The 11354-nt window shown below is 31.0% G+C and overlaps 1 protein-coding gene and 1 long non-coding RNA gene across 3 annotated transcripts; one reads left to right on the top strand and one right to left on the bottom strand.

Moving 5' to 3' along the window:
- Positions 1-1759: 1759 nt before the first annotated feature.
- Positions 1760-3147, top strand: LOC145733648 (uncharacterized). Its single transcript, XM_081986566.1, has 4 exons — positions 1760-2129; positions 2192-2403; positions 2632-2791; positions 2967-3147. The coding sequence occupies exons 2-4, from the start codon at positions 2308-2310 to the stop codon at positions 3056-3058; spliced, it is 348 nt and encodes a 115-aa protein (XP_081842692.1). The 5' UTR covers positions 1760-2129; positions 2192-2307; the 3' UTR covers positions 3059-3147.
- Positions 3134-11354, bottom strand: LOC145733649 (uncharacterized). Of its 2 annotated transcripts, none has more exons than XR_014179250.1 (3): positions 11204-11354; positions 10881-11118; positions 3134-5342 (listed from the first exon to the last, which is right to left on the bottom strand). It is a non-coding gene; the product is annotated as an uncharacterized LOC145733649 (long non-coding RNA). The 2 variants fall into 2 exon arrangements; XR_014179251.1 differs by having other exon boundaries at positions 10881-11083; positions 11204-11352.

An 11354-nucleotide genomic window follows, 5' to 3' on the forward strand; every position in this document is an offset into this window, starting at 1 on the left:
CTCGCGGTTTAGGCGGAGTCCTACTCAATGAAGCTCTTGGCTTAAAAAACTGTTCTGGGGATCGTGATCCTGCTTTGGAATCTTTAGTTTTCTGAACTTGGGAAGTCGGAAGCTTTGGTTGTTCGAATTCGCGGGGTTTCAATTTGAGCACTTACGACAGTTTTTTCGAAAGGGCTGTTCTCGTCCTCACTACTTGTTAAACTGACAATAGAAGTTGTTTTGTCAACTTCTGGGGCACCTGCAGATATCGATGCCTGTACAGAAGCAGAGGAACCGACAGTTGAGCTATGATGCGCGGGTTTAAACTCTCTCAACTCTTTTAAGACTTTTTCGGGGTTTTTCCCTTGGGCTAGTGCTTGTTGCAAAACAAATTTTTCTTTGTCTGATACACTTTGAGCTCTACTGCGAGTTCGTACTCGTGATTTGTCACTTGGTTCTCTCATGTAAAATTAATACGAAATGTTTGGCAGTATTTTTAATTATTTCGATTTTTCAAGTTTTCAGACAAAATTTAAACGATTTGATTATTCTTAGCAATTTCTTTGCGAATTTGTTTATTCATCAAACTAATAATCTTTCTAATGCTAAAATACACCAGCATTAATACCCCCATGCACAAAAAAATAATAATCAAAATTTCCTTAGCTGACCATGAATTATCTTTTTCTTGAGACGCTTTATTAGAAATACCTCCGCTATTACCCGCTTGAGAAATAATAATTTCTTCTTCTTTCGATGAAGAACCCCCCATTTTAAATAGAACGATTTATTTTTAAAAAATAAAAATTATGTTTTTTTCACCCTGAAACGTAGGCGCCTCCACCATATGTCACGACTAGCGTGACGTGTTGAATTTAATTCAACTTATTTGCCTGGGATCTCGTTTCAGCGTGAAAATAAAACACAGTTAACTCTACCATCAAGTTCTATTGAATAAGTACCTTAACCTAACAACTCCTAACTTACTAGCTAATAAAATAACAGGTTTCCTAACCCAACGAAAACGTTACTAACTCCCAATAAAATTATAATAAACCAGGCGTAAATTAACACACAACATAGAAGTACAATAAACATACTTACATCTCTATAGAAGACAGAATCTTGGAGAGAGGCTGGTCACTTTGGAGCGCGTTCACGATTAACTTTACTTGAGCGTTCCGGACATGTCTAATTGACATTTGCGGTTCGGTCACTAACGTGGTGCACAGCAAAACTGGACTGGCTGGAAAGAACTGGACTGAACTGAACTGAACTGAACCCCTCTCTAGGGTACAACCTCTTTTTTATAGCATTCCAGACACTGATTCCACCAATCAAAACTCCCAGACCTGGCCTCGTCTAGCCGACAACTCGTGACGACCTTTCGACCCTCGGTACTTGGAAAACATTCCACATTATTTCGCAATTCAGCAAATGCATCATAATTGCAGTTGCACTCCGACCGCATTCCACAATTTTAATGTTTCCGCTCAAGTAATATAAATTCCACATTTTTTAATGTTTCCGTTCAAGTGAAATAAATTTGATTTATTATCCTTCGTGTATATATATGTTCGTATCGTCCCTCGAAATTAAAACACCATTTTGTCGTCTTGTATGACCAATAAACTGTAGGTATTTATATTTGAACCTTTGTAATTTTTGAAAGCAAAACATTCACACAAACCATACATACAACTTTTTTTTTTTCTAAAATGGTTAGGATACATTTAAAGTTTTGCTAATTGTTTTTCAAGTATTCTACTAGCAAATTTTATTTTGATATTATGCAATATACTAATTTGTAGGTGAATAGAGGAAATGACATCTTTAGCCAGACTAGGATGGTTACTGGTGTGTTTGGTGTGTTATCGCATGCTTTTAAGTTACTTTTTTTCTTTGCTTGCTTTTCAATGTTCTCATTTGCAGCAAATTACTTGTAGTGTTTTAATATTACATATTATATTTATTAGCAGTATTTCTGAGAGCATGTGCATGATTTAAAAAGTACATTTGCTTTACCTTTTATAGTACTGATTTATAAATTTATATTTTCTTACATAACATTTAAATTTTAGACCAAACGGTACATGCAACTGCGGCAGTTGAAACCCAATCAGCAATAACAAAAGCAATACTAGTTGAAGGTATTTCTTAAACGCAATCCTGTCATATCCGCATTTATCTTAAACAAGTGTTTTTTTTTTAGAAAATGATATTGCTATTATTAAGAATCAATTGGCAAATATTTGTAACTTATTAACACAAATCAAGTTAGATGTGCTCGAATTGAAACAAAAACATCAACACGAGCCAAGGGCTATAATGCAGCTAGACGGAGTGTTGCCACTGGCTTCCATTGAAGACTTGGAAAGATTCGAAGCCAAATTGGACACGGACGATGAAACTGAATCAGCTTATGTAAGTAAAAAGTTTTATTAGTATTATACTGGGTGGTCCACTTTTTTGTAGCAGGACTTTAACCACGTTTTCTATACGAAAAAGCAACTTCAATTGTACTTTATAAACAATACTCAAAAAATGCTTTGGGATAATAGAACTTTAGATATGTGATAGCTTGCAATACTTGTATATGCCTCTATTGCAAGAGATTTTGAATTTTATTGACTAAATATTTTTTTGTTCCAGAAGTTATATTTAAAAAATATTGGAGGTGGGGATGTAAAAGACTTCACAACGAGGATTTGCAAGTCCATTTTTAAAAATGCAGTGGCGGAAAAATGTTCTTTGTTGGGAAGAAAAAAAAACTATGCAGTTGGCCATTTACAAATTGTAACTATTGCCTATGGTAAATATTACTTTTACTTTTAGGTTTTATTCAGTTAGGTCATTAGTACTGACCATGAATTAAAAATAAAATAAATTTTTGACTCGTGATCGACCTGATTCTTATCCGTGCAAAGATTACACCTTATTGTTATTATGTGTGTGGTTCTGTCTGAAAATGCATTAAAATGTTTTAGGGGTGGTGCATCACAAAACACAATGCACTAAAAAAGATTTTGAAGAGATATTTGCAGAGTGGCTCCGGCACGCGAAACAACGACGTATGTGAGAAGAGGCTGTTCTACAACCATCAATTAGTTAAGATTTAAAAAAATAGATTTTAAAAGCAAAAGCAAATAAACCATTTTATGAAAATTACAGAGGTTGTATTTTTAGTAATTAACAGAAGTGTAACAAAATGAGTTAATTTCTAGAAAAATAACTCAATTAGGCCACGCTCACACATATTAAATGCGCTTTCGTAGGGGTTTGAATCGTGCGAACACTAAAATTGGGATTCCACATTGCGTATTTTTCTCATACATCTGATTTTAGACAAGTCTCGCTTAATGGATTATTATTCACAATGTGGAATTCCAGCTTTATTGTTCGCACGAGTCAAATTCTTATGAAGACATTCAATTTGAGCACGGCCTAGAATATTGCGGAGCACTGTATACGTCATATTGAAGCAATATACAGATGGTACATCTATCCAATCTTCAATAAGTATATTCATAAAACCTCAAACTATTACGTTAGAAATACATCGATTTTCAATGTGCCAGATATGTCACACTTAGACGTCTATAGTATGTTATTAAAATTACATCGCTGGGTCAAAGGGTTGGTTGCGGACAATAGGCAGTCGTCGGTCTATCCACGCGATGTTTATAGTACATAAAATGAGAGGTTGCAATGTACACATTACTACATGACATAACATCGTGGGTATATTGCTGTGCTCGCTGGGAATACATTTATCAATGTCTCTTACATGTTAAAAATTATGAAAATTCATACAACACACACGAAAGCATCCATTATCATCATACGAGAGCCACAGGGAATATATATACGGACTTTTGTAGAATTCATAAATTGAAAACTGGGATATCTTATTACGGTCCTAAATTCTTCAATCTGTTGCCATCTCACATAAAATTGTTACCTTTTCTGCAATTTAAAACAAAAATTAAAGAATATTTGATTTAATCATTCTATTCTATCAATGAATTTCTTATTAATGACTTTTCTTTAGCTATAAGTATTCACATAAATGAAGCATTATATAGATTTAATATTTTTATATTATCATATTCATTGACTATGACGTGTGTAAACCTTTTGTGTAAGCACGAATAAATTTTGTTTGTTTGTTTGTATTAAATTTGTACCACCCCCCCGCCATTTTACTAAGTGTAAGATTAAGTTCAAAAAAGAAAAATAAGTTATATTTTGTTGCATTTTGTCCAATAAACGTGTTTAATTAAGAAAATTATGACTTTATTTTTTACGTGCAACATGGGTAAAAAAGAGCAATTTTTGTTCGTGCCTCTAAGGGATATGTTGTACAAACAAAATGAACAAGAAACATCTCGATTACAGATTTCAAAAAATCAGTCGTAAAATATATGACATCAAACTGAAATTTTAGAAAAAGGCGTAGTTGCAAAGAAAAGAAGTTTTAATCAAGAGATTAATCTCAAGGAAGGTACAAAATAAAATATTTACCAAACTTAAGGTACGTTTTCCACTTATGCGGTGAGCTCTTTAGTAGTTTAAGATTTTTACAGCCTCTGAAAATGAGCATCTATATGCTCGAAACATGTCAGGCGTTTTGACTTTCACTTCAGTTTTGAGGGTCTAATAAATACATTGTGGAGAAGGTTGCGTGTTTTTTCACCACTTTTACGATTTCACCTCCACTGCGAGTAACATGGACTACTACTTTACTCCGTAAAAAGTTGAGTTTTAAAGTCCCAACCAATATCATCTGATCATGACTCAAGTCATGTGAAAAAGATTGATTTTATATTTATTTCTCAAAGATTGTTTCAAACACGTTCTAAGTTATGTATACACATTAAAAAACGCGTTTTTTTTAAAGTTCTAACAATAAACATTCTGGCTCGTTCTTAGAAAACACACGTGATAAAAGGTTGATTCTTCGATATAAATCGGAACTGGGCAGATACAAAAAGTTAATTTTGCTGTAGGATGTTAATCAGTTGGAAAATAAATTGTACGTTTGATAGATATTGATGACTGATTGCTGGTCTGGTTCAATTCCAATGTCAACTTCTGCACAGTTACTCAGTTCGCCATGCGTAGATTGACATTTAAAGGAATGACAATTCTTTTAATACATATTCATTTAGTCGGACATTAAATAAAATTTATGCGGCCAAATATTGTGGATAGGAAAATGCTGCATAAGGTATAACAGCAAATCGAAATAGCAAATAACTACACAACCCGCGCCCCAATCTTTAGTTTATTAGTAAAATAAATAAGAATTCCAGCGTTCCCCTGTACGACTTTTTATGCATCTCGCTTCACCGGGAGAATATCTGAAACAAAGAAAATAATATTACGACAAGAACATAAAAAACGTCAACGTGTTTTAACCTGAATAAAGAAGGTTTGAAAAGTTCGAAGCTGAATACCTAACAAAAAAATTCAAAAACTTTTCATTACATCCAGAGATTTCCGAGAAAAACCGAAAAAGTCAAATTTCTATATGTTTTTACCACTTTATTAATGATTATTTTGGAATTTACTCCGGATGTAATAAAAAAAAATTTCAATTTTTTTTAACCAAATTAGTTAGCAATAAAATGCGCAACGTTGTCTCCATTCAACTAAAGCTCTATCAACAATAGTTTCTGAGATAGCAATGCTAATGCATCGAATTTGTAACACCCTGTATACAGGGTGTCCCATAACTATATGACAATCTCTTGGGAGCATACAGGGGAGGTCAAAATAATACGATTTGTTCATATAAACACTTTTCCTAAAGTCACTCCTAAGGGAGATATCGAGCCCCAATGAGCTGCTTTCCAATTAACGTTTTTGACCGTAACTTCTGAACCACTTTGTATATTGTAACGATTTTTGGGTTTAATGTTTTATTGAAAGAGACCTTCTATTTGACATCCAAACCAGGTATCTCGTCTTAGCAGAAAGACAGAAACTAACTGGTACCTAAGACACAATTTGCTTAAACTTTGACAGCTGTCATTATTTTCAGCTGCAAACGCCATTAATGAATACTCTTGACATTTTGATCGAAAAATTGTACTCTTCTTTTATTTCGATAAAATAAACGGTTTTCTAGATAAATCGATTTTCCATTGAACTGCTTAAAACAGAATATTATTAAAAATATTCGCTAAACTAGTTTTTTATGGAAATTAGTATTCAAAAATTATGTGTAGAATAACGAAAGATATGGAAGAATACTCTAAATACTAAAGATGTAAACTGTCCAAAACATAGATTAACACTCACTGAGAAGAATGCAAAATATATGTGTATTCGCCTATTTAACAACTTACCAGACAGGCTGAAAACATTGACGGACAAAAGTTTCAAAAAAGAAGTAAAAAATTTACTAATTGAATTAGAACCCTACACTATATTTTGTTAAATAAATATTGCTTATTCTCTGAAATCTGTATTTAGGGAAAAATCGCAGAAAATGTATATAAGTATCGTGTACTAGTAGTAGTAGTTCATAGTTTACCATGACGCTATTTCCTTTGTATTAGTTGATAATGTACATTGTACTCTATCCTAATCACAGTTCGAAATAAAGACTGTTATTATTATTATTATTATTATTACTCTTTAATTGAATAAGCATTTAATTATTTAATTTTTTATTAATTTTTTACCTCTGCCAACCCCAACTGTCCCTATCAGCTTTCATACTTTTTCGTTTCGTTCTACATTAATTTCGCTTTCCATGTGTATTTTAAACAAAAAACGAAATTAATAACGTTGTGGTTTAAGCAGTTCAATGAAAAATCGATTGATCTCGAAAACCGTTCATTTTATCGATATAAACGAAGAGTACGATTTTTCGATAAAAATGTCAAGAGTATCTATTAATGGTGTTTGCAGCTAAAAATAATGACAGCTGTCAAAGTTTAAGCAAATTGTGTCTTAGGTACCAGTTAGTTCATGTCTTTCTGCTAAGACGAGATACCTCGTTTTAATGTCAAATAGAAGGTCTCTTTCGATAAAATATTAAACCCAAAAACTATTACAATATACAAAGTGGTTCAAAAGTTACGGCCAAAAACGTTAACTGGAAGGCAGTTCTTTGGGGCTCGATATCTCCCTTATGAGTGACTTTAGGAAAATAGTTTATATGACCAAATCGTATTATTTTGACCTCCCCTGTATGCTCCCGAGAGATTGTCATATAGTTATGGGACACCCTGTATAGTGTGAAAGTTTAAGAATTAAGTGTAGAATTTAAAATGTTTTAAAAAATGTGGTTCTATTTAAAAATACCCATATTGTATCTGCCACAAATTTATGATCCACCCTGCATAGTCAAAACAAAAAAAAATTGTCCAGCTTAAATTAAAACTGATATTATCACATAGCTTATAAAAAAACAAAGATTACAAAACGGTGCACCTTAGATGTAACAAGTCTTCCTGATCAATCGATCAATAAGTAAATTCAAAAATTCAACAATATACAGGGTTACATTATAAACAAAGAAAATTTGGACTGTCACAGTTTTACAAGATACTTTTTGTAGGTACCCAAATAGTTTACTCTGATTAAAACAATCAAATCAACCTTAATGTTATTATAGAAGAGATATTATTTATAGAAAGGAAATAGCTTGAATAATGAAATTATCTAAAAATTCAGAAGGATTTGCTTGGTTTTAAAAACACTGGAACTACACAAAGGTGTTTGCTTTATAATCATAGTACTCATAAGATAGAAGATGTCTCATACAAGCGGTGTCTTGAGTTCATCATTTGTACTCACTGTAAACTACCTCATTATTACTATTACTTTAAACATGCTTTTAGATAACACTAAATATAATACATATTGATTCAACAAAGCAATTTACTAAAGTGAATAATGATGATTATTGTGTTAACATAAAACAATAATGAAAACTGCAATGCTTTTCAAGTCATTTTGCAGTCAATTTCAGTAAAAATAGTTAACTAACATTAAAACTTGCTCTTTTATGCACTGTTCTAAAGTAGTACTTCTTGGCGGGTAATTTGAGCCTTGTTTAAGTCAATTTCTTCATAAAACTTATGTTTTCTCACATGAAAATGTTGTGAAGTATTCAGCATATACCAGATACATTTCTGTAAGAGAGGCCTAATTTGTTACTTGAACTATACTTTAAAAAATCCAGACTAGAAAAATGTGTAGTAATGATGCATCAGCAGGGTTAAATACATAGGTTAAGTATGAAATTGGCATTGTAATCTTACCTGGACCAGCAGTCTCTACGTCCGTCAAAAAATATACATTTACTTGATTTTAGTGTATAATTTTCAACTCTTCTCGAAATATTGTATTAAAATTAAAAATATAACTATTTTAGCTGCATGGGAATCTGTTTGATATAACAAAATAAAAACAAAAGCAAAGTGACAAATTCGAACTTTAGTTGACATAACAACAGATGCAAGATGGCTTAATCAGCTGAATTTGTTTCCTCAAAGTGATAAGCCGCGTGACGTCACAGTAGGGTGTTCGGGCTGCACAATATGCACTTAAAACCTTTTATATTATTTTTTACATTGAACAGTAGAAACTAGAAATCTATTTTCACAGAATGTACGCACTACTTTCCATCTGAGACCATCTTTATGAAAAATGGTAAGCTCAAATAAACAAAATATCAAAAAGTTGAACTTCATTAAGTATTGGATTGTTAAAAAAAACATTGCTGCTGCACAGATACAGGGTGTTACAAATTAGATGCATTAGCATTGGTATCTCAGAAAGTATAGTTGATAGAGCTTTAGTTAAATGGAGGCAAAGTTGCGTATTTTATTGCTAAATAATTCAGTAAAAAAAAAAATTAAAAATGTTCATTATATCCGGAGATATCCAACAAAAATAATTAATCAAATTTCTATTTTATTTTTCTACCACTTTATTATTGATTATTTTGGAAAATCAAAGGCACCTTCTGGAGGCATTAATTTATGTTATTTAAGAAAATAATGTTTGTATTTAACTATAACGTTTTGTTTTTCAGATACCATCATTAACTTAATATTTTAAAATACCGACCGGGACTTTTGATTTCGTTTTTTTAGTAGCTATTAACCTCCCAAAAATAATGATGTGCCACACTTGTCAAAAAATTATACCTAGTGTACTTAAGTATTTGTTTTTTTTCAAATATGCATTTGAAATTCATATGTTATCATAATGAGTAAATAATTTAGTTTGATATGATTAAGCTGTTTCATCAACCTTGAATTCAAACATGTGAGTATCTGAAAAATAAATAACTAACCAAAAACATATTTTTTTTTAAATAAATGAAAAGTACCATAAGAAACTCTCTCTTTTTCGAAGAAGCAATAAACCTTATTATTAAATTATATAAAACTAAATTATCTACTCATTATGACAACATATCAAATTCAATTGCTTATTTTTTTAAAAAATCTTAACATACCAAGTGCATAATACAAGTACACTAGGTATATTTTTTGACAAGTCTGACACATAATTAGTTTCAGAAGGTCTGTGGCTACTAAAAAATGAAATAAAAAGTTGAGGTCTGTATTTGAAAATTTGAAGTTGATGTTGGTATCTAAAAAAGTAATGTCTGAGCTGAAAACTAAAACTATTTTCTTGAAGAGCATAAAAAAGTGCCTCCAGAAGGTGCCATTGATTAAAAAGGTAAAAAAATAAAATAGAAATTTGAGTTTTCCGGTTTTTGTCGGATATCTCCGGATGTAATGAAACTTTTTTGAATTTTTTTTTTATCAAATTATTTAGCAATAAAATGCGCAACTTTGCCTCCATTTAACTAAAGGTCTATCAACTATACTTTTTGAGATAGCAATGCTAATGCATCGAATTTGTAACACCTTGTATGTTTGATTTACAATCATGGTACTAAATAACCAAATGTTGTATCATATAAGTAATTTCGTAGCCATCATTTGATCTGAAGAATTGACACTTATATGAATTAGATTATTACTGTTCCTTCAAACATGCATTTAGATAACACTACATACAGTGCTTTTGTAACATGCATACTGCCTAAGTTCAATAAAATTAAAAAGACTACCTTTTCACAAAAATTCTTGGACCCCTATGTTTTTAATTTTATAAACCGCTGTTTATTAGTATATTATATTATCAATTTTTAAAAGTGTTTTTGACATGTGTTTAAAAACAATTGAATATCAGTATGGAGTATGTTGCATGAAATATGTTAAGAATTGTTTGTAGAACACTTAATAGAACAAAATTTAGTTTAAGTATTAGTATTCACTGTAAAAATTGAAGGTGATTATAAATGATAAGTTTATGGAGGTTATTACATGACATATAGACTGACAACTGCCAGTACATAAATAGTAAATATTAAATAAAAAGTTGTAGCTTTAAGAACCCAAAACAAAAATGAAAAAGTTAATAAAATCATGTACCTAAAAACTATCACTTTTGTGATAATATTCATCCGTCAATGCCAGGTTAACCATACTGCAGGTGCGAAAAAGGCAAAAAGATTTAATTTTAGTATTAGCCATAAAAAATGTTGGTTTTTAATTGAAGTCAGTTATTACTAATACTAAAATTAAATTATTTTTTTTATTATATTGATTCTATTCTTAGTCCTAATATTAATACTATATATAAAATTAAATTTTGTTTTATAAACTAGGCTTAAGTCCCTTCCATTTCATCAAATTTATGCAGTACATACTTTACAAAGACATTGTATAATACATATTAACTCAATGTTGAGCAATGCCATTTACTAAAGTGTGTAATGATAATTATTAAACCTAAAACAATTATGAAAACTGCATTGGTTTTTATTTGAATGTTAATTTAAGTAAAATCAATATACTGACCTTAAAACTTGCTTTTTTATTCACTGTTCTAATGTAAGTAGTTGAACCCATTGCACACAATTTCACTCTTCAACTTGATTGATATGTTGCAATCTTCTTAGTGGGTAATTTGTTCTTCCCTTAGGTCAATTTCTTCATAAAAGTTGTATTTTCTCATCCACATGGAAAATTAGTGAAGTATTCAGCATATACAGGATACAGATCTGTGAAATAGGCCCAATTTGTTAGTTGAGCCACCCTTAAAAAATTTTTAGTAATGTATACAAGTGATGCATCAGCAGAATTTATTCAGGTTAGGTATGAAATTGCAATTGTAATCTTACCTGGGCTAGCAGGCGTTGTATGCAAAATCACCATTGAAAAATATACATTTACTTGAATTTAGTGAATAATCTTCGCCAAGTATTATTATAATAAAAATACAATAATTATTTCAGCTGCATATAATTTTTTTTGATACAACAAAACAGCAAA

This window comes from Ips typographus, linkage group LG9, assembly GCF_016097725.1.
Source record: "Ips typographus isolate SLU linkage group LG9, UJ_Ityp_2.0, whole genome shotgun sequence".
NCBI classification, from domain to species: Eukaryota; Metazoa; Arthropoda; class Insecta; order Coleoptera; family Curculionidae; genus Ips; species Ips typographus.

Bases quoted from the DNA above. Each gene is read 5' to 3' on its own strand.
- LOC145733648 (XM_081986566.1), top strand. From the start codon at position 2,308: ATGCAGCTAGACGGAGTGTTGCCACTGGCTTCCATTGAAGACTTGGAA. The intron at 2,404-2,631 runs GTAAGTAAAAAG...TTTTTGTTCCAG, and splicing joins ATGAAACTGAATCAGCTTAT to AAGTTATATTTAAAAAATAT. The intron at 2,792-2,966 runs GTAAATATTACT...AAAATGTTTTAG, and splicing joins AATTGTAACTATTGCCTATG to GGGTGGTGCATCACAAAACA.